The following is a 23,508-nucleotide window of genomic DNA, read 5'->3' as shown; positions in this document are numbered from 1 at the left end:
ACACATACACACATACATACAAGGTGCTGTTTTTGTATGACTGTTATGAGTTATTGTGTTTGAGAGAGTAAATGTCATGAATAAATTAGACATTAAACATAATCCAAGTTGAAGTGTTACATCATCTTCAGCCCTCTTTTTGGCATCTGTATTTGGTAGAAGGCCAAATTAACAAAGACCATGCAGAATAAATTTAGCATTTTAAGTCCACAGCAGAGAAAGCTATGTAGTTTCTGTAAGTAGGTCTAGGGAAAAAATATTAGTATTGTATCGGTTATTGGCATATCGGATATCGGCCAAAATTCCAATATCATGCATCCCTAATAAAAATCCAAACTTGTCCACATATCGACATACGTTTTGTCCCTATTCGTGTAAATAAAGATCTGTTTAGCTGGACGCCACACATCATGGACCTTATTGGATGACGCAAAGGGAATTAGACGTCACTTCAAAGATGAGGGCAGTTGTTGGGCCAGTCGCTCATATTCGTTATAATTGTTTAAAAAAAATAGAAATTGTTTTAACGTTTGTGCCGGATGATTTGCAGCTCGACATGGAGACCATCCCTCACCATCTTCACGTGCTCATTTGGCCCACCTGCCCTCCCAAAAACGCCCTCCTCCTCCTTTTCCCAGTATGAGCTTTCCTGCAGCCTAATAGTTTCTTTTGAAATCGTTGCCTTTTCAGCGAGAGTTTGCTTTGATGTATTGGAGTTGATGATATTTGCACTTGAAATGTTCTTGCTCATGTAAAGAAATGTCTGGAGTATTTTTTTTTTTTGTATTGTCTTTTTAAATGAATGGAAATGGTGTTCTTGTTTTCTTGTAGCTTGTTTGTTCATGCAATGCTCACCCACTGTTTTAGTCTACAGAGATGATACACATTATCAACTGTAAAAACATTGAAAACGGGGGAAAAAAACATGTACAGAGGTGAACAAAACTATTCTGTATTTGTTACTGCCCGAGACACTTATCAGAAATAAATATACTGTACTTCAGCTTCATTTTCAACACATTTAATGTCTTTACATACACGTAACTGGAGCAAATACATATCACAGTGCATTATTAAAGGTCGATTTTTAACAGTATTATGTTCAAGGCCATGCTTAGCTCAAATGATTGTTGGTTCTCAGTTATAGCTGTTGAGGATTTACTGCAGGTTGGACTGAATCATGCAGGAACGCACTTTAGGTAGCCGCTAGCCTCTCCCATTGTACCATCCTCTCACACGGTAAGATGCTGAAAAAACAGAAGGTGTAACGCTTTACTGTAGCGTATTGTGGAAATTAGGTCATTAACTGGAAAAAGAGATTACTTACAGGCTTGAGGCTGGCGTTGAAGCTGACACGAGGGGAGTTTAGGCTCCCACTGACCTTCATCATTGCAGATGATGAATTTTGATCCACTGAGCTTAAAGCCACGCCTACACTCGAAGGAATCGATGGTGTCTCGTGGACGGTATGTTTGTCTGTGGGCGTTAACCCAGAAGGCGTTGGGAATATTTGGGGAGGGACATGTGACATCTGTGAAAACACATATCACTTTTACTTTAGTTGTCGTAAATACAGTACAAAATAAATACAACTGGATACTGTGGGCTGTGCTAAGTGCTCACAGACTTTTCTGTTCTATTTTGGTGCCTTAAAAGCTGGAATTTATACAGGAGGCATTTCATTTAATTACAAGCAATAATGGAACTTGTTTGTGTCAACTGCTGTAAAAGCCTCCAGAATCAGCACCTTTAGTAGAAGTAGTACCAGTAATAACGTGCAACTCGCAGTGAAGCATGGTGGTGGCAGCATCATGATCAGTGTTTCTCATCATTATTTCCCACGGAAAATAAGCCAATTATTTTTGTTTTATATATAATGTTAGATCCCAACAGAAGTCATTAAAAGTTATATTTCCTATAGAGTAGGTCAGAACCTTGTCTTAAGCTTTTGTTATTTATCACATTTACACAGCAGCCGTTCGTTTCTGTCTCTACCTGGTTGTGCGTTTACAACTCTTCCATGCTCCATATTGTGCACAGCGGAGTTCTGCCCATGTGCATACACACAAACACAAAGATGTGCGCGTGCACACACATAAGTGAGCACTCTCCCACAGTGGACAGAGACCGTGCATCAGTAAATGTGCTGTATCAACCCTCATGACAAAGAGATTGAAATCTCCTGCTGCTCGTCCTGGTCCACAGGACAGACAAGACGGATAAACTCTTAATATGTAGAGAATGAACGGGGTTATTTTACACTTCTTTTTAGTTTTAGGAATGTTCTGTCATATATGTTAGCAGCAAAAGCAATAAGTTGTTAGAGGAAAACCAGACCTGGCTAATTAACCTTTTCAGAACAAGACAGCTGGCAACTGTCCTCAAAAATACAAAGACTTTGGTGTCCTGTTCCCAACTATGAGCTGCTGACTTTCATTTCCCTGCAGGTCCCAGTCAGCAGTGTAAACAGAGAGACTTCTCAACTATGAAAATGGTAATAAATACTTTTCACAGTAGGATTTGCTGCTTTAAGCTGAGCTACCACTTTTAGAGCCTAAAAGTAAAAGCAACATTTCTAGTTTAAGGAGAAATAGTTCAAATGTCCTGGAATGAAGCATTTAGAGCCCAGGCCTTAATTCTGTCAGAGAATCTCTGGTTTGACGTAAAGATAGCTGTATAATAGTGGCGCTCATCCAACCTGAAGGAGCTGGAGAAGTTTGACCAGGAAGGGTAGCCAAATTTTCCAGTGATTAGTTGCAACAAACTCATGGACACGTACTTAAAGAGGCTGTACGTGAAGTTTTTTATAGACGTATTACAATGAAATTAAAAATCTAATTAAATTCCAGGTTAGAATGTAAGAAAAAACAGAAGTGGGGTGAGTATATTTGTGACCCGCTGTTGTGGTAAGAAGTAACGTGTTAAAAGACCTCTGCACTGTGGAGGAGAGCTGCTCCACGTCCCATCCTTGGTACACCATATCTCCCGCTCTCCAACGAGGGTCTTTTCTCGACAGTCGTAGCGAATCACACTCCTGTAGGTGTACGGCGGCTCCTGGAAGGTTTTCCTTTCTGCATCCGTCTTTTCTGGCTCTTCACACTCCACAGCTGCAGGTCAGACCATAACTTAAAGATGACTGAAGACACCGCGCAGTAGGAATGCACAAGTGTGACGACTCGGCGCACCTTCACAAACAGGAACACGTCCATCCCAGCCGTTGCTCGTACAGCGTCTGATGCCTCGTCCTACAAGCGTGTACCTATCAACAAGACAAATGTGAAGTCACATTTTGCAGTGAGTAACATTTATAAAGTGTAACTTTATATTTGAGCTGTTTTACCCGTCGTCACACACAGCTGTAGCTGTAGCTCCAAACACTATGCCTCCTGAATATTCAAACTGTCCGTTCAGAATCTGTCCTGGATGACCACAACTTTTCGCTTTGGATACAAAAAAAATAAATAAAAAATAGCATGAGTTATACAAACATTTGTGTTTATGTTCAGTGGAATGGAAAGAGAAATATGCTTGTTGGCTTCTCTTGTCCTTTTAAGTACTGGACTGAAAACTGCTCACATACATTACCTAAATATTTGTCTTTTTTTTTTTTTTATTGGTGTCAGAGGAGAAGACAGTTTGATATGAAAGCTCTGCAATGCTGCATTAAAGAAAGATAAATTCAAGTCCCTAAATTTTAATATTTTGTTTTATTTGTTTGTGAAAATGAAAAGCTGCATGTGTTGCAGAATGTAAACGTTCTTACCTTCACATTTCAGAGTCAGTGGCGTCCATTTTCCATCGCTGCATACACGAGACCTGCTGCCTCCCTCTGTAGCATATCCAGCATTACATTTGTAGTAGACTTTGGCACCAGAGGGAAATGATGTCATTGTGATGTACTTGTTGGAGAGGTGCACATTGGAGTGGCTGACGGGTGGTGGTGGTGGTGCTCCACATCCATCTTCTGAGCAGATTTCACAGAGAGGACAGTTTAGAAAGACAGAAAACTGTTCGTATGTTGAGGTTTGATCTGGGAAACGAACTCACTTGCTACGATTGACAACAGTTGGAATTTAACCAGACGGTGAAGACACTGAGGGGGCTGAGGCTGCCACTGACCGTTGGCCCCACAGGTGATCAGAGAGGCTCCGTTCAGCTGGAAACCCTGCTTACAGGTGACGTTGACGCTGACTCCCACATGGTGCACCGGAGTCTCGCTTTGTGGCTCGGAGTTTGCCACTGCCGGGGGGCTGCAGGTGGTCTCAGCCTCTGATCAGATAACAATATGAGCTCTTAGAGTTATATTTCCTCACAAAGAGGGAAGAACAAATATGTCTTCCCCGGAACTACATTTACATCTATTTACATTATTAATTGATGACATGAACTCTGCTTGGAACTATTTTCATAATAACAAAGTCCATGCTCAATAATCCAGGTATACAATCCAACATTTTTCAGTCAGGTCATCTGGACAGTTTATTTTTTTGTGATGAAACATTTTGCCTTCGATCCAGAAGGCTTCATCAGTGAAGGAAACGCACAACAAAACTGATTCTTCCCCCTAACAGCTTACTCCAAAGTGAAACAAACCAGTTCTGCTTGTGATAAGATGGTCTCTTTAGTACGCCCCCTCCTTCATTGCCAGCCCTCTTCCTTGTTGACAGTCTTGTCAAACTGGTTGAAAACAACAAAGTCCATGCTCTGTTGCAAAGTCCATGAAAAATGTTGATAGATGAAGCTCTTGTCCTTGGGTACTCATGTCCCAGGAGAAATTTGATAGTCAGCCCGTCTCCGAGGCCATTGGGAGTCAGATTAGATAAGCTTAATTTTTGTTTTTCTTCAGGCAGACAGATTTTTTCTTCAGCCTTGAGTCCATCTGGGCGTTCTGGTTCCGAAAAAGCCTAATTGTGGAATTTCATTTCACTGATCCATGCTATGAGTCTCCTTCAAGGTTGAACCCACCACGCTGACGAGTCCCAGAAGCCGCAGGTGGTCTGCGATTCTCAATCGCCTCCACCTTACAGTTAAGCTCGTAGACCAGACGATTTAAAGTTCCCACAGCGAGGACCAGACCTTCACACTGACTCGGACGCTTTTCCATGGCCAAAACTGCTCCCGCTGTCTTCTTCAAAAGTCGATAAAACAGAGCCCCACCGATGCCAAAAAGCAGAGTCCCTGCTATCATAAGTCCAAATATGTAAACGTCTTCAACATCCTTCTGAGACAAAACTGAGAGGCACATCAGCTGCCACACTCCCCACGAATCCATGACGTACCCCACAGCCTGAGTCTCAGCTGGACACTCCGGTTCCCCAGGACCTTGTCGCTTTGATGAAAAAAATCTTATCAATAGAGTTGAACGCCCACGATATCAAATCCATAATCTTCTTAATTTATGTTCGGGAGATGAGACCCAGGCGCTTCAGACAGACAGAGAGCAGAGCAGGAAGAAGGAAAAAAAAAAACGAGGGAGGAGAAACAGAAGCTGCGACCTCGATCAGAGCCTGGGAGGAAAAAGGAAAATGGTGTCCCCATTGAGTTTGTTGATTCCTATAAATATTTGGGTATCTTGGTCGACTCACATCTTTCTTTTAAGCTCCATGTGGAAAACTTGGTAAAGAAACTAAAAGTTAAACTATGTTTCTTTTTCAGAAACAGATCCTGTCTAACCCTGAATGCTAGAAAACGCCTTGTATCTGTGACTTTCCTTCCCTCCAATGATTTCGGTGACATTATTTACATGAACGCTCCTACAAGAACCTGCAGATGTTGGATGCTGTCTATCAAGGTGCACTAAGATTCATAACTGACTGTGATTATCGTACCCACCACTGCACCCTGTATTCACTGGTTAACTGGACATCATTAACTTCACGCAGACTCTCTCACTGGTACATTTTCATCTTTAAATCACTTCTTGGTCTGCTGCCTTCATACATCTCCTCCTACATGTCTCTGCGTGAGTGCAGCTACAGCGTGCGCTCTCAGGACATTATTACCTGCAGTGTTCCCTCAGTGAGGACTGAACTAGGCAAAAGGACCTTCTCCTACTCTGCTCCTGTTTCCTGGAATATCTTACAAAAAGATTTGAAGCTCTCGACCTTGACCTCTCTAAGTGGCTTTAAGAATCTGTTGGACTCCTGGCAGGGGCCAATGCAGACATGTTCCTGTTTTTAGTTTTCTACATTCGCCTTAGAATCTAGCTGTTTTTATGTTGCTTTTCTTTTTTTAGCCATCCTATTTGTTAAAAAAATAAAAATAAATCTGTATGACTTTTTGTGACTGTTTGTTGTTGTTGCTGTTGTCCATTGTTGTCATCTTTCTTTGTTGAAATCAGGTCTCTCTTGTAAATGAGTCCTCGAGGCTCAATGGGATTTACCTGTCTAAATAAAAGGTTGAATGAAAAAACATCACCACCAGTTTCCCAATACGCAGAATTCAATAGTTCAGTAATTCCCAACCCTGGTCCTTGAGGAACACCATCCTACATGTTTTACTTGTTTCCCTGTTCCAACACACCTGATTCAGTGATTTAATTACTTCATCAAGTTCTGCAGGAGGCTGCTAATCACTCATTTATTCAAATCAGGTGTGTCAAAGCAGGGAAACAAGTAAAACATGCAGGATGGTGTTCCTCAAGGACCAGAGTTGGGCACCATTGCAATAGTTAGCTGCAAGAACAAATGGCAGCAGCAGCTGCTTGTAGCACTTCCTGTGCCTACTAGGACTCTTCCAACAGGAACACTGTCATTTTTCTACTAAAATAACGTAGAAAAGTGACCCTGACAGTGAGGTAAAGACCAATAAATAGTGTTGGCATAAGGTGTAGTAACATTTTTGTGACAGAAGTTGTTTTGAAATGGTAGCAGTCTACTTAGGTCTCACACTAGCTGTTAGCTCATTAGCTCTGTAGAACTTGTGCTGCATTCTGTTTACCTTGGATCTTGGCTCTGGGAATGTAGTCAGACCCAACTTTACATCCAGATGCAACTCAGAAAATAACTAGAATTTGTCAAAAGTTATGCTCAATGACTAGCTACCGTTAGCAATCCAAGTTCATAATGGTGTTTGAACGTGTGCAGCAAAACGCTGTAGCAACATGTTTACTGAGGTTGTGCTGGACTTTGGTTGTGCCTGGATTACTGAGATACAATCCAACACAACTGTTTTTATTTATTTTCTGGCAGCCATCACAACTGTGTGACCCAACCATATTGGAGGTTAAGGTTGGGGCTGGTAGGAGTCCTCCACTTTCCAAATTAGGGTTCCAACTTTCTGAGGTATTTAAGATATTGCCATCATAGAACTTGGACAATTCCCTAGTACAACTTGAACACATCATTAAACTCTTGTTTCTCCAAACAGAAGCTATTCACGCATCTACAACAGGTAAGATGTTAACTGTTCATAAGCTGTCTACAGACCCCCAATTCACATACATTAAAATTAGACATAAAAAGTTAATCTGGAAGGTGAAGCAACACGAGCGCCCCAAGTGGACCAGCTGAATAAAAATGTAACCATTAATCATAATATTTTCCAGGCGTTGATGTCACTAACATTTTGTGGCGCTTACCTTGCTGTTGTATTTTGACATATTTAAATGACTTACGTATTTAGGGTGTATTTTGTTATTTCATGCTTAAAAAATGTGTTTGTGGGTGAGTAGGCGAGGCCAAAACTCCATAATTACATGTCAGCTCCTGAAAACAGAACTTTATGAGTCACTTTAACAGAAGCAGACAGAGATGCTTCTTTCATCATTAATATATGTTGATGTTCAAAACAGCCAAAATAGCCCTTTAAATATGATTACAAACATAAAATAATGTAATTTGAAAGGATTCCAACACAGCACAAGCCACAAAATTCAGCTGTTGTTGTCCCAGCTTTGCTGTGTTCAGTTCTTCAACACCTTTGAAGAACATGTTTACATTCCTCAAAAACCTGTAAAAACTAGAAAAATATAAGATCAGAACTGATATTTTAAAAAAAATTCAAGCATGAGTCATAAACGTGCAGCGAATGCACGCACTAGGTGTGCAGTTAGATTAAAAAAACAACCACCTGTGTCAAGGAACCTGGAAATCTTTTTGCACAATTTCATTACTCAGACGGGAAAAAACTGAAAGATTAGAGGGATTAAGTTAAATGTCTTTACATCACGTTCAGGCTTCACCCGTTTCTAATAACACCACCCACATACAGCTGCAGAGTGAGAGGTAAACATGTTGCTGCTCACTTTCACAAGACGGAAACTCCCCGCTCCATCCGCTCCTGTTACACACCATGTAGTCCAGTCCCTTCAGAGCGTATCTGTCCACACGGACACGCGGTCAAACACACAGCCAGCGATTGGGTCTCAGCTCTGACACGAGTTCTGTCAGGAGAGGCTCACCCCTCGTTGCAAACTGCGTGGAGTTTCTCCCCGATGTACGTTTCCTTTTCGTACAGGAACTTCCCGTTGGGTAGCTCCCCGGCGTTCCCACAAAATATCTCTGTCAGGAGTTAGAAGAGAAGAAACGAACTGAACGCTGACAATAAAATACAAAACATATCACACATCGTATGCTGGTTTTGCCTTTTGTCTTTGTGTGAGAATTTGTCTGTTAGCAAAATATCTTGTGAACCACTGGATTTTAATGAAACTTGCAGACGGTAATCATTGGATCAACACCTACAGCTGACTAGCTGTTAGTCTAGCTGATTCAAGATGGCCGCCAGGGCCAGCTGACCTTAAAAACAGAAACATGGACTCTAACTTAGTCGTTTTGAACCCTGTTGACCAAGGATTTGTTATGATGGTAGCTGAGACTGAACCCCAACAGTTATTATCAGCACTAACAGACTGAACATATTTGTTTAAACTTTTACTACTATTTGAATGAACGCTGTCTGTTAGCAAAATATCTCATGAGCCACTATATGGATTTTATTAAAACTCTCAGGAAGTAATCCCTGCATGTGTGTCCACAGTCGTTTATCTTTTGGAGTCAGTTGAATATGAGATGGCCGCCAGAGCTAATTGACTTTAGCCAACACACGAATGACAATAACTCAGTCAGTTTTACAATTACTAAGCTGAAGTTTGATGAAAATGTAGCTGATAGTCGCTTACAACACAAACTCTGAGCGCGACTTTTAATCAACATATAACGTTGTGCATAAACATGTTTTCAAGGTTGAGTTATAACGCTGTTATTTTTTAACATGAGATTACTTCAATTAAATATGTTTTAACTGTAGCGGGTGGTATGCATTTCTTCAAGGAACGTTCTGTCTTTATTTTCAAATACAGCTGGAAGTGACTGAGAATTCAAATTAGATGTAATTTTATTAGAATATGACTCTCCCATCTTTTAAAGAAAAAAATTAGGAGGAACTTCCACAGAAGTGATGTAACTTATAAAAAAATAAATAAATAAATAAAAAAATGAAACTACTACTCTGATGTAGTAAAAGTATTAACATGATATTTAAAAAAAAATAAAAAAAATGAAAGAAATATTCTTCTTTTTTTAAGATCTGGCTATAAATGTAGAAAAGTGTTTTTTATTTTTATTTATTTATTTTTTACTAAATGTAAACTTCGCTCACTTTTCAGCTAATTACAACAGACAGTTTATCAAAAGGTTTGACAACAATTGTAACAAAATGTTTGAAAGGAAGTATTATGGTCTAATTCACATTATAAAGGTCGTAAAATTAATAATAATTAAATTAATAATAATGTATTTTATTTGCATAGCGTTTTTCTAAATACTCAAAGACACTATTATTATTATTATCATCATCATCATCATCATCATTATATTTCAGTTGCAGAATGTGTTTTTAAGATCACACAACAAGAACTCCTTCAGTGTAAATATAAGCACAAATTATATTTTTAAAACATGAAGGCTTTAATACAAGATAATTTAGTTTACAGATCATACGTCTTGATTTATTAATGTTGATATATTTGTATCAGTTGTTTAACTTTTCACTGCTTTCAAAACTTCTCGTTTTTTAATTTTAATGTCTAATTTCGCATGCGACATATCTCCATGTGGCCGCTAGAGGGCGCCAGAGTACACGCAGGTTGTTTTTAATCATGTTTTCGATGCTCTAATAATAAACGTTGAATCGTTTTTGAGCGTGGACTTTGTTGAATCGTTGTATTTTCGTGCACCAAGAAGTGAGAGCGTCTTACTTGCACATGTCAGAGTCAGTTTACTCCATTTTCCGTCCAGACACCGTGAGGACCTGATCCCCCCGGACGGGGTGAAGTCCTGGGCGCAGTTGTAGTAAACCTTGTCGCCGCTGTCGAAGCTCTGCTTGGAGGTGAACCTCTGCAGCAGCTCGGTGCGAGGGTACTGCGGCGGTGAGGAACACCTCTGAGCTCCCTGAGCTGTTTGTTGTGGGACATTTATCCGGAAACATCAGTCAGAACGACAGGAACACAAATAAACGCATAGACAAAGTGAATCGCATTCAGCTGAGATTTACCTGCAGCGAGTAAAGTGAAGGGCAGGAGCAGAAGCGCTGCTGAGTCAGTCTTCATGTTTGTGCTCGGAAGCTTCAAATGGCAGCAGGAGGACCAGATGGAGCCATTTATGGACTGGCACAGCCCCGAGGAACAGCTGGGAGGGAAAACTTTCAGGAACAGGATGAAGGCTGCTAAACTAAGTGAACAAATTCATTTAGTTATACCAGACCAGCAATGTTTGTGTTCACATGGAAGCTGAATTAAACCTTTTTTCTGCTTGGAACAATCAGAAGAGATCCTCTCACAGACCTTAAAGTGGGGCTCTGTGGAACATTTGTGAACAATCACTATCTTACCTGTTGTGGATGGTGCTTTAGAAAGCCTCAGTTTGAACGGCTGGGTTGAACTTGACTTTGATCTTGATCAATTATGTCTAAAGTTTCATATTAGACGGTGTATGTTGCCCGCTGCTAAATGGTTTGTGTTTGTTTAGGAGCTCTTTGTATTTAATGTTAGCAAAATATGTCATGAACCACGAGACGGATTGGAGTAAAACCCTCATTGGATGTACCTCAACAACTGATTTGCTTCTGGGTGGCCACAACATTTAATCAAACTGCAAATGTATAAACAACTAAAAATAGTCAAATTGTATAGCTGTTGAGCTACAGTGAGCGTGGTGGGAGCTGAGTGGTAGCAGCTGTCTGTCTGTTAGCAAAATATTAACTGCAAATGAAACGGTCAGGAATTAATCATTTGATGAGCATCAACTTTTTGAGTCGACCCAATTCAAGATGGCTGCCAAAACTTACCAACTTTGACCAAGACAAAAATGGTTGTATCTCCGTGCTACAGCTAGCTGCTGCTGCCACTGTTTGTGCTCACAATGAGCTGTATACATCTACTCAGAACAGTATTTAATGAAAAGTTGAAGGCATGTACAAGTTAAAAAAAGAGACAAGTTTCAGACCAAGGTTTAAAGACTACGTCCACTTTGGTGTTGGCTGTTCCGACTAGTCGTTAGCTCATCAGTTATGTCAGGTTTTGGTCCTGCCTACAGGACTATAGCTATGTTTTTAAAGATCCCCCCACACCCCCAATGATTTTTCTTTCGTCATCCAAACAACATCCCTAACCAGGAAAAAAAAAAGAAAAATCACTGGTGCTGCTGATTATCCATGCTGCTGATTATCCATGCTGCTGATCTCTTGCCTTTACGCTGTTGTATTCATACCCAACTGCTCACTAAAGACTCATGTTCGGGCTGCTGTTTAATATACCGTATTATTTTACATTATTAGTGTTTAGCGTATATCTTAGATCTTTTAGCGTGTCGTTTAACGTTCGTTAGGGTATCTTCTGTTTCTTTCATACTTTATATTATTGCTATTTTTGGGTTACAAACAAACAAATAAACAAACCTGTTTATCAACTTAGCAAATTAAAAATGAAGCGGTCCTGTGACCTGACACGTCGTGACCCAAACCAGCTGATGTTGACAACGTCAGAGACATGGAGTGAAACACTAAAACTGGACTTTGTTCTTTATTTTGCTCCTAACAAAAGAAGAACTCAGATCTAGAGCTGTGAAATCACTGGAGCTTGAGTGAATAATGTGGAAATTATTCAGATTTTTTTTTATTATCAGACATCACTCATTCAAGGATGATCAAAATGACTCATATCAAGTTCTCAGAAATGCTGATTTTTTATTTTTATTTTTTGCTCCATTTCCTTGATGACTCTGTAGCTAAATAAATGATTTCCATTTAAAGAAAGTTACAATAAATGCTTCAGTTAAATTTTATTTATTTTAGTAACGCCTGCTCTTTTTAATTAGAAACTAATTTAAAGGGGGAAAAAAAGACTTTTTTTAATTGCTGTTACAAACTCCACATGTAAATGTTGCATCACTGAAACCTCTGACACAAAAATGACACTTTCACGTGATTTAAATTATATTTATCATAGTCCTTAAAATAGATTATTGTTCAGTTGCCAAAAATACAACAAAAAAAACCCCATCTGTCTGAGTCTGAAGTTTAGGACTACTCCCAATGAGCTCACGCAGTTTACACTAATAAAGATCTTTTCTGGTCCAAATGATTTAAATTACAGCTGAAAAACAAGAAGTCGGTACAAAAGTTATGTAAAATTCCTTTTATTCAATAAAATGAGTGCAGAAAAAGAACAAAGCTTTTATTATGAACAGCTGTTTTAACATTTATATTATTCTAAAGAAATAAGTTAGCAAATCATATATTTTTAAATACTGATTAAAAGGCACTTTTTTCTTTTTCCAAATTACTAATTTAATCCAAACTTACAAACCATCAAGATCAATAAAACTCCAGGATTATAGAACAGTTCAGCCTTTTCTCAAATCGTTGTGCTGTAGTTTAAATATATTAGCGTCACGGAAATTCTTTGAAAATGTGGACTTCAGTAAAATTGTTTAAAATTTTTCCAACAGAGCATAAAGGAAAATAAACGCACAAAATAATAGAACGTCAGAATAAAGCAGCTCCTGTACTTCTTTTATGAGGCGAGACAAAAGATCTTATAACTTTTTACAGCTTTGGTCAACGTGCTTCTAAAGAAGCAATTTTATATTCTTAAATTACCGTAAAAAATAAAATAACTTCACCCCGTCAGATTACCAGAGGAAGGATACGCATTGCCTGGAAATGTTTACAAAGGAGAGCTAAAAATAAAAACATCTTGAGGAAAATCACAGCTTCCTCCAAGAGAAGTTGGAACTGAAGGTAATTCTTTGATACGAGGTTGAAAAAGTGAAAAGAAAAGAAATATAAACTTTCTGATGGTAAAAGTTGAACTCTTTTTACTACAAATCATTCGTGTATGATAAGAAAAATAAATAAAAGGTGCTGAACTTCCACCCACAATAACACACACGGTGAGTTCTGATGGAGAACGGAGCGACCGGATGTTACTGCTGGTCTGCAGAACCACAAACAGACTTTAAATGGCAACACGGAGGAGGGAAAACACTGATGTTCTATCTTAGATAAGGCAGGCATCTTTATGTGCCGTTCTCCAGCTTCTCCTTATCCTCAGTTTTCGATGCTCTGAAACTGTTCGGTGAGTCCTGCCAGATGGGGGACAAAAACATAGAAAGTGGACCGGGTTCTCAAAAACCAAAACAGGACTGAGGAATTTGTTTGGAATGGCACAGACAGCTAATAGTGAGCTCTGAGGTTGGAAAGCAGAGCGCTTCCTGGTTTAAAAGTGCACTCGTGTAAATAAAGAGTCCTTTGTGGACAGCAGCTCAGGGAAAAGTTTAGGAAAAACCTGGGACATCTGTCCCAGCAGAAATAACTTCAATCTTAAAGTACTGGTACTTTGAACTACGTATGGTCTGAAAATGGACCAGGGGTGCCCACACTTTTTCAGCATGTGAGCTACTTTTAAAATGACCAAGTCAAAGTGATCTACCTGCTACAAGACCTCGTTTACACAGAGCCACCTCTGGAAACGTTAGTGTTTTTTCAATGTTTATTGGAGTTAATATACAAACAAAGAGCAGGTTTACATGAAAACGCTGTAGTTTCTATGTCAGTCGGGTTGCCAGATAAGAAATTATGAACTATAGTACTGTGGCTTTAAAATTATAGTACTTTGACCTAAACTTTCATATGTGCTGAGTGAAGATATTCTAAGATGAGGTGTGTGTTGTGTTTGTTGAACATGTGGGAGGGGGTAAATAAGACGTTTAAGATTTGTCTGGCAACCCTGACTCAGCTGCATTCATTGAACGTGCAGCATCTGCATGACAGTTAGTCCAAACTGGTGACTACACCAACGAGACGTTTGGACCTGACTTTATTAGTTTTGTTCATGCTGAAAAAGAGTGAGCAGCACAGAAACACTCTGCTTTCTGTCATTTACTATAACTGTTGTTAGAGCAGAACAACTTTGGACTGCAGCCACCTGTTGTGCACATGTGCGACTTCACATACGGAGAATTTCACACCTTCGTGACTGGCTGCCCTGTATGTCAATCAAGTGACAAATTTCATAGTGAAGATGGATGATAGGCTGACGTCTATTTTTTTTAATGCCATGTGATCTACCCATAATGCCTTTGCGATTGACTGGTAGATCACAATCGACGTATTGGGCAGTGGGCACCCCTGTATTACACTATTGCTGTTGGCTCCACAAAGTAAACTGCTCCTTAAAACAAATATTATATTGTAGTTCACAACACTCCATTCATCCCTCCAAGCATGGCCTGAGACGTCTTCTTGCTGCCTCAGAGTGATTTACAAAAACATCAAAACAGCTTGAGAAGGTTCAAGTCAACCCTCTGCTGTTACTCCTCTGAGCCATTAAGTGTGGCGGTGACAGAGCTGTAACTGTTGACATACAAAAGGGTAAGTCAGAGCTGAGATGTAGAGATGACTGACAGTCCACCCGGCCGCAGGGTTTAAAATGAGAGAAGTCCAGCACACAGATTCATTTCAATAGTGATATGAATGAGATAAAGATATTTACTGGTAATTTATTCAGTATTATTATTACCCAATCTGTTGAACTCTAAAATAATATTACAAATATTGTATCTACAATCTGACTCATACTGTGAATTGCTTCAACCTTTGATAAAACTTAGACTTTTTCCTCACTTGTCAGTGACACTGACCTCGGTGTGTTGGGGCTCAACTCCCTCGAACAGATCAGAGATCGGCATGCTGGGATTAGTGGCGTTATGGTACATGTTGAATTGTGAAAAATTCCCCATGCTGTACAGACGAGGTCGTTTGATCTGGTCTTGGGTTGACAGAGGGTCAAAACTGTTCCTGCGAAGGAAAGGTGGTGGCATGGCCTTCGGTCGGACTTTATTCTGTTGAGAGAAGAAAAAACACACATCGTGAGTTGATGAGCAAACCTTACTGGTTCACTAACCTTTCTTAGTGAGAAAATGCTGTAACAAACCAGTAACTGTGATGAAGCAAAGAAGCCAAAACAGCTGCGGAAACCAACACCCAGAATTAGAAAAGCTATTGTAATGTTGGTCTCAGCAGAGAGGATATTCTTCACTGCAATTAACACGAGGTTTTCCAGTAAAAGTGTCTGAGTGAACACCCTCTCTGTCTGAAGCTCAAACACTTGTAAGCTAATCAGCTCCAACTCTGCAGGAAAGGAGCAGTTCTACAGATCGCTTATTGGAAATGAAGACAAAGGGCAGTCGGAGTGACTTTCAACAACTCAACAACAAGAGGATTTTGTTTAATTAGCTAGTCCTCACCAGTACAAATCCAGTCTAACCAAATGCAGTCCTTCAATTAAAGCTGAATTGTTCTTTTCTATCTTTCTACGCCTAGTACTTCCTGGATAAAAGTTAAAGATAAAAAAGATAGAAGTTATCATCCCTGTTCCCAAGAAATCAACCAATGACAGTAAATGATTACAGGCCTCACACCAGTAATCATGAAGAGCTCCCCACAGACTTGGACCAGCACCAGTTTGTCTATGGATGGTGCATATCTACAGAAGATGCTACTGGTCTTCAAGCTGCACTCAGCCAACTGGAGTTCAGTTCATAGTTGGGACTATGAAACAAGAGTGACGCCTCTCAACACATGCAACTTCTCGTCCAAGTACACCAGATCAAATGTATGGATCAATAATATTTAGAGAACTTGAATAATTTACCCTTACTGTATAATCAATCTCAACACTTGAGGGCAAAATCAGTTGAATTATAGGGAATTTTCAATCCTGAGTTTTCGTAGAGACTAAATTTGCCTTTTGAGAGTGTATTACAAATCAGCCAAAAAACAAAGAAAGTTCAATTAACACTGACAAGTTGGTAATGATTATCTGAATATTGGCACTAAGTATTCTAAATGATGTGAACCTGATTTGAGTTATATTTCTTCAACGAAGATTAAACAAGAAAATACTCCTAAGCAATAATTAATAGTTTGACGACACAAAGAAAGACTTAAACTATGTTTTCTCCCTAAAATAAAACTTGTCCAGATGACATGATTGAACCTTTTTGTTCTTTGAGCAGGATGTTTTCATTAAGAACTACGTTTAAGGGCAGCATGGTGGATCTGTTGGTAAAATTGTTGCCTCTCAGAGTGAAGGTCGCCGGATCAAATTCTGGCCGGGACCTTTCTGGATGCAGTTTGCATGTTCTCTTTGTGCACGCGTGGGTTTTCTCCGGGTGCTCCGGTTTCCTCCCACAGACCAAAAACATGCATGTTAGACTGATTGGTAACTCTAAATTATTCCAAGGTGTGAGTGAGAGAGTGAATAGTTGTTTGTCTCGTTTGTCTCTGTGCGTCCCTGTGATGGACTGGAGACCTGTCCAGAAGAGACTCCGCCTCTCACACAGTGACTGCTGCATATGGACATTATTGACCCCATGACCCGAAAAGGTAGAAGTGAAGTAAACATAATGGATGGATGGATGGATGGATGGATGGATGGATGGATGGATGGATGGACCAATGCTTAGGATTATACTCCTCACATTTCACATCTGCACCTGGAGAAAAACTTTCTGATGGACCGCTCACTGAGTGTGAAACCTATACCTTATTCTTGTTGACCTGTGAAAAATTCTACTGTGGTTGAGCACCTTTATCTACAGCAAATAAAGTTTGAAACAGAAGCAGGTGCAAAAATATGCTCAATATAAATGGAGTCCAGACAGACAGTTTACAGCAGTTCTGCAACTTTTGCCAGTTTAATGACTGAGCTAGGCAAAGACAATCTTATTTTTCTTCTTTCAGCTTTTCCTTCTTCAGAGGTCTCCACAGCGAGTCATCCTCCTCCATCTCACTTTGTCCTCTGCATTCACTGTCCTCACTCCAACTACCTCCATGTCCTCTCTAACTGCATCCATATATCTCCTATTTGTCTTTTTCCTGGCAGCTGCATTTCTAACATCCTTCTACCAATATACCCACTGTCTCTCCTCTGGACATGTCCAAACCATCTCAGTCTGGCCTCTCTAACTTTATCTCCCAGTTGTTCAACCTGTGCTGTACCTCTGATGATCTCATTCCTAATCTTATCCATCCTTGTCACTCCTAAGGAGAACCTCTACATCTTCATTTCTGACACTTCCAGTTCTGTCTCCTGCCTTTTTGTCCATGTCTCTGTCTCCAGACCATACAACATAGCTGGTCTCACAACTGTCTTGTAAACTTTTCCTTTGACCTTTGCTGACACCCTTTTGTCGCAAATCACTCCTGAAACTTTTCTCCATCCACTCCATCCTGCCTGGACTCTCTTCACCTCTTTACCACACCCCATTTTCCTGGACAGTGGACCCCAAGTACTTGAAGTCCTGCACCTTTGTGACCTCTGCTCCTTGTAGCCTCACTGTTCCACCAGCCTCCCTCTCATTCACCCACATGTACTCTGTCTTACTACGGCTGACTTTCGTTCCTCTTCTTTCAGGTGCATACCTCCACCTCTTCAAGTTCTCTTCCACCTGTTCCCTGTTCTCACCACAGATCACAATGTCATCTACAAACATCATAGTCCATGGGGATTCCTGCCTGACCTCATCTGTTAGTTGGTCCATCACCAGAGCAAACAAGAAGGGGCTCAGAGCTGCTCCTTGATGCACTCCCACCTCCAACTTGAAGCTGTCTGTCACTCCTACAGCACATCTCACCACTGTTCTGCTGTCCTCATACATGTCCTGTACCAGTCTAACATATTTCTCTACCACTCTGGATTTCCTCATACAATACCACACCTCCTCCCTGAGCACCCTGTCATTTGCTTTGTCTAAATCCACAAAGACACGATAAGTTCTTTCTGACCTTCTCTGTACTTCCCGAGCAGCATCCTCAAAGCAAAGATGGCATCTGTGCTGCTCTTTCTTGGCATAAAACCATACTGCTGCTCAAAAATAGTCACCTCTCGTCTAAGTCTTGCTTCCACAACTCTCTCCCAGATCTTCTTCGTGTGGCTCATCAACTTAATTCCCCTGTAGTTGCTACAACTCTGTACATCACCCTTGTTCTTAAAAATGGACACCAGCACACTTCTTCTTTATTCCTGAGGCATTTTGTCACCAAGAAATATGCCATTGAATATTTGAGTCAAAAACCTCCCTGCCATCTCTCCAAGACATTTCCAAACCCTCACTGGTATGTCATCAGGTCCTACTGCCTTCCCCTTCTTCATTCATGTTGGGGCAGCTGTGGATGAGTGGTTAGAGCAGTCGTCCTCCAATGAGAGAGTTGGGGGTTCGATTCCACCAGCAGTCACATGTTGAAGTGTCCCTGGGCAAGACATTGAACCCTTCATTGCCTCCGATGTGTGTCCCATCAGTGTAAGAATGTGATAAAGCTCTGATTAGTCTCTACAGATTCAAATTAGCTTTATAGAGATCTAGTAGAGTGCTGTGTGGAGGGCATAGATTGTGTTGTAAAGCAAATGAGTATCTTGAATATATAGAAAGGCTCTATATAAGTACAGTCCATTTACCATTTGTCATTCTTTTCAGAGTTTCCAGACTACACCCTCACTAATCTTTCCCACTTCCTGGTCCACAGTTTCTATGACCTCTACTCTTTTTTTCTCTTTCATTCACTTCATTCGTTAGCTCATCGAAGTACTCCTTCTGTCTTCCTGTCACACTCTCCTCACTTATAAGACAACCAGGCAAAAAGCCAGACAAAAACAACGCAGTAATTAATTCTATGATGGGAGTCTGGAGTTGTATGTGTCCACTACAGCCAGCAGATCTTTCTGATGTGTGCTGATACTTCCTGCCATTAGTCATCAATATCAGAAACTGAATTATTTTCAAGTAAAACTCAACTTTTTGTTATTTTTTGTCTCATGGAAAAACCAAAATAATTAGAAACTGGTTTTCCATTGATGAGTTTACAGAACACCTGTGTGCTTTGAGATTTACTGTGAACACGGAGAATCTATGCTGCCCACCTGGATTTCTAGTTTTGTTCTTAAGCAAGATAAGAAACAGTAGGTTGTAATTTTAGTTTGAACTCCTCAGAGTTGGCCTGCTCCAAGTGATTTGTCCTGACAAGGTGCACAGCATAACAACTCAGACAATAGGAGGGACTTTTGTGAAAACCAAAAACAGACTGATCAGACAACATTTTAACAAGAAACTTACTAAAGGTCTGTTTCTGTGAGTGCTGACAGCTTCCACCTTCAGGTCAAACATCTCCACTTTACAGCCTGGACAGACATGGGGTAAAGATGCATTACCACAAGAAAACAAGAACAAAACAAGTTCCTTTGACTTAGAAGCAGTCTGATGACTCACCATAAGCCACGGGGGTGAGTTTGAGGATGGTGTGCAGGGGACACTTCATGTAGGGGAGGTCGTCTGAGAAAATAAAAACAAAAGAAATGACTGGTGAGACTTGGCTGAGTTATAGAATCATTCAGTCATGTTTTCTCCTAATTATGTTTTTCCTCTCATGCTTGAAAAGCCACACCCATGGACAGCTCTAAAGCTTACGCTGTGGTCATGAACTGAATGGTACATGCTGCTGTGGTTCAGGCCCAGTTGTGGGTGGGAGTGGAGTCAGACGAAATGCCAGTCGTTACAGCGCCCACTCTTTGGTTTCTGCACAAATCTAACTGTGGCTGAGCCTCAAACGGATGATGATGCTGCATCACGGACCACTTCCTGCGACGAGTGAAGAAAGCTTCTGTCTGCACACACCTAATGTCAACTTTCATTTCAAACGGGATTTTCCTCTGTCTGACCTCAACTAATATTCAGGAGCTTTAGAAATAACTTAGGTTTGCAAATAAATATATATTCAGGGGGCAAAAAAAATCCACTTCTCATACAAGAGTTAGAATAAACCAAAACAGACTGTAGAGAAACTGACCAAAATGATCAACATTTTAATTTTACATTATATGTGGGCAAAGAGAATGGTAACACTTAAGATGATGTAATGAAATGAGGTAAGTTATAAACTTCAAAGTGATCCCTTTCACATATTTATCTTAATTTAGCTGCCAATTTACTTTATAGATATTTATTCCTCCTACTAAGTATTTCATCAGCTCCATCTTCACAATTTTTCTCACAGCTGGACAGCAGAGGAGAAGGAGTTTAAGTGATTGTAGCTGCTGATCTGCAGGATGTGGGAAGATTCAGGAAACTCTCGCCGGCCATTCCCTCAAAATTAGTCAAAATATATCAAATTAAACTAAGTGATGACATTATCTTCTCTCATTTTTATCAACAGTCTCAGCTCAGTTACATTTACTGCAGGATGAAGACTAGAGAGGAAGATTTAAGAGTTTCAAACACTTCCTGGCTTAAAATATCCAAATTTGTAACTTAGACGTGTTTTTGAGGGTTCACCTTGTATGTTTACATGACTCAATATAATAAAACACTAACTAATGGACTCATTTTATTGCATCGGTAACAAGGCAGTTTGCATCAGTCTTTAGGAAAATGTGCAAGACACAACAGAAAGAAACTCTAAATTGTCCCTAGGTGTGAGTGAGAGAGTGAATGGTTGGTCGTTTGTCTCTATGTGGCCCTGTGATGGACTTGCGACCCGTCCAGGGTGTACCCCGCTCCTCGCACAGTGATTGCTGGACATGGGCACCGGCGACCCCCGTGACCCAAAATGGAAGAAGCGGGTAAAAGATAATGGATGGATGGACACAACAGAAAGATACGTAGCTGATGCAGATTTACAGAGGGACTAAAAATCAGTCAGGTGGAACAAGTTTAATAAATAAAACTAGACAGCTCATTTTCTCCAGCTAAATCCTTAATCTATCCAAGTGTGTGTGTTTGGGTTAACTTTTGGACTTTAAGAGCAGCTCAGATTAAAAGTTTACTGAAACAATGTCTCCATGTCCTGTTTCTGACAGAAAACTGTGACAGTTACTGAAACAGTTCAAGGCTGCACACACTGGTGTGAGTTTAATATTTCTTTATATTTTAAACAAAATGTTTTCCTTTTCTCCAAAAATACCGCCCTAGATCATGAATTCCTTCATTTGGAGGCCGCCAGGAAAACAAGTTGAGCTGATTGTGAGGAAGAGCATAATATTTCTTTCTGCAGGATAATAAAATGATAACATTAATTTGAAAACTGTGGGCACAACAGCAGGTTAGAGTGTATCATTTCTTCTTGAGATTACCTTGATGAGGGAAAGTGCACGATTCTTCTTTAAAGAACAAAGATTCAAATACTTCAGTGATAAAAAGATGTCAGAAAAAGAAGATCATACGTGCACGGTGACAAGATTAAAGTCATCATATGAGAGGAACATTGGTTGTTTTCACTATTATAATATTTTTTTGTAAAAATATTGAAATATGTGATGCTGCTCTGTTAAATAATACACACCCTGATTTATTAGGGTCACATTTGAATATACTGCACTAACCCTGGAAGTGTTGTTGCAGCAGCCTTGAGCTCAGGGAAAAAAGAAAAACGTTGGCAGACAAAATATCTGCCAGTAAGCCTCCACTTAAATCTGTGCTCAATGCTCGTGTGCTGGAGTTACCTCGAGAACAAGGTTTGCTGAAGTTTGTAACAAAACTAAATATAAACCAGAAACATACAAGCATGTGAGTACTCTGAGTGCTCCAAGTGGACTGTTCTGCTGTTTCTGGGGTTAAAACACGTCTCCTGTCAATAAGATGTGGCGTTTAAAGCACCAAACATCTATCAGTTGGCAGTGTGCAGAAATATCACATTAAAAACAAAACAAACAAGTGCTTTAGACCCTGCTGCACATTCAGGAAGGTTGGATTAGGTGCATACTTTTACTACCAGGTATACAGACGCCATGAGTGATTCTTTGTATGTTTATTTACATGTGAGTTATGAATCCAGATATTTTTACACCTCTCAGAAGAAAAATATGAACTTGGACTCTGTTTTGTTATATGATGTTTAAGTTTTGGGCAGGACTATAACAAAAGGTTTAAAGTGAACAAAAATAAGCAAACAGCTTTAGACCAAGACTTTTGAACACCTACTTCAGTGTGAATGTGTCGTGTGAGGCAGTGTCTTGTTTCTGTGTATGTAACCTGCGCCCTTGTCCAAGAAATATGCGAGCAAACACCGCATGACGGCCTGATGACAGATGACCAGAACGTTGCCCTGTCGCTCCAGCTCCATAATAACTGGCTCCAGACGCTGGACCAAGTCCTGGTAGGACTGGGGAAGGGGAGACAAATACAACATGCATTATAATAGTAGAATATATGCTCAAATAATAATATTAGAAGTTCAAACTTCCTTCAGGAGTCAAGAGTAAAGTCTTACCTCTCCTCCAGGGTAGCGGTAATGATACTTGTCCTGGTCTCTCATTGCAAACTCCTCTGGATAATTTTCCTCGATCATTTTATACGTCATTTCTTCACACACACCCTGAAACACGAACATGTGGCAGTTAGACTTGTGACAGGTCTTTTAGAATCTGTATGAGCCTTTCAGCTGTATATCTGGCCACATACAGCGTCAATTTCATTTAGTATCTTCCACTGCTCGTAGGGGGTGTCCAGCTCCTCTGCAGTCTGGATGGTGCGCTTCAGCTGGCTCGTCCAAACCTTCAGGTCTGACAGCGGGTGCTCTTTCACAAAACCCCTGAGTGCTGCAGCAAACTGTTAAAGACGACATGTGAAAAATGGCCAGTTTGTGAAAATACAGTTAATTTCAATTCAGTTTATTTATATAATGCCAAGTCACATCAGAAGTCATCTCAAGGCACTGAACAGAAACATTCATATATAAAAATAATAATTTAAAACTTTATCTGGGGAGCAGACTGCTTTGAATTTAACTCCATCGCAGAACTCTCATCTTGAGCAAGCATGAAGGCGACAGTGGAAAGGAAAAACTCTCTCATGAGGAAGAAACCTGAACCAGGCTCAGGACAAGGGGTCCTCTGCTTCGACCAACTGGGTTTGAGAGGAACAGATACACAATGGCAGCTCAAGAATCACATTAAGAAAGAAATAGTATCTAGTATTAAAAAAAAAAAAAAAAAAAAAAAAAAAAAAAAAAAAAAAA

The 23,508-nt window shown here is 40.1% G+C and overlaps 2 protein-coding genes across 3 annotated transcripts in view; both read right to left on the bottom strand.

Annotated features, from left to right (window-relative positions):
* Window positions 1–1,067: 1,067 nt before the first annotated feature.
* LOC119416813 (complement receptor type 1) lies at window positions 1,068–10,567 on the bottom strand. The gene is made up of 11 exons (XM_037683998.1): window positions 10,495–10,567; window positions 10,199–10,396; window positions 8,402–8,501; window positions 8,246–8,319; window positions 4,048–4,269; window positions 3,764–3,964; window positions 3,341–3,440; window positions 3,186–3,259; window positions 2,931–3,107; window positions 1,328–1,531; window positions 1,068–1,247 (listed from the first exon to the last, which is right to left on the bottom strand). Exons 1-11 carry the CDS (start codon window positions 10,547–10,549, stop codon window positions 1,207–1,209), a joined length of 1,446 nt encoding a protein of 481 aa, XP_037539926.1. The 5' UTR covers window positions 10,550–10,567; the 3' UTR covers window positions 1,068–1,206.
* A 2,692-nt stretch (window positions 10,568–13,259) lies between these two features.
* Window positions 13,260–23,508, bottom strand: part of LOC119417531 (6-phosphofructo-2-kinase/fructose-2,6-bisphosphatase 2) — a 17,848-nt gene continuing 7,599 nt past the window's right edge. The window contains exons 10-16 of one of the 2 annotated variants that reach the window (XM_037684754.1): window positions 22,953–23,099; window positions 22,762–22,866; window positions 22,524–22,653; window positions 19,767–19,829; window positions 19,614–19,678; window positions 15,141–15,341; window positions 13,260–13,583 (exon numbers count right to left, since the gene is read on the bottom strand). In XM_037684754.1, coding sequence (XP_037540682.1) covers window positions 13,518–13,583; window positions 15,141–15,341; window positions 19,614–19,678; window positions 19,767–19,829; window positions 22,524–22,653; window positions 22,762–22,866; window positions 22,953–23,099 — 777 coding nt within the window. In that variant the 3' untranslated portion in view covers window positions 13,260–13,517. Of the gene's footprint in view, window positions 13,584–15,032; window positions 15,342–19,613; window positions 19,679–19,766; window positions 19,830–22,523; window positions 22,654–22,761; window positions 22,867–22,952; window positions 23,100–23,508 lie in introns of those variants that run through there. The other variant, XM_037684753.1, reaches the window with a different exon arrangement.

This window comes from Nematolebias whitei, chromosome 11, assembly GCF_014905685.2.
Source record: "Nematolebias whitei isolate Nwh7 chromosome 11, NemWhi1, whole genome shotgun sequence".
NCBI lineage: Eukaryota > Metazoa > Chordata > Actinopteri > Cyprinodontiformes > Rivulidae > Nematolebias > Nematolebias whitei.
The sequence above is the reverse complement of the archived record's forward strand: the minus strand, read 5'-3'. Positions and strand labels throughout refer to the sequence as shown.

Bases quoted from the DNA above. Each gene is read 5' to 3' on its own strand.
- LOC119416813 (XM_037683998.1), bottom strand. From the start codon at position 10,549: ATGAAGACTGACTCAGCAGCGCTTCTGCTCCTGCCCTTCACTTTACTC. The intron at 10,397-10,494 runs GTAAATCTCAGC...CACAACAAACAG, and splicing joins CTTCACTTTACTCGCTGCAG to CTCAGGGAGCTCAGAGGTGT. The intron at 3,441-3,763 runs GTAAGAACGTTT...TTGTATCCAAAG, and splicing joins ACTGACTCTGAAATGTGAAG to CGAAAAGTTGTGGTCATCCA.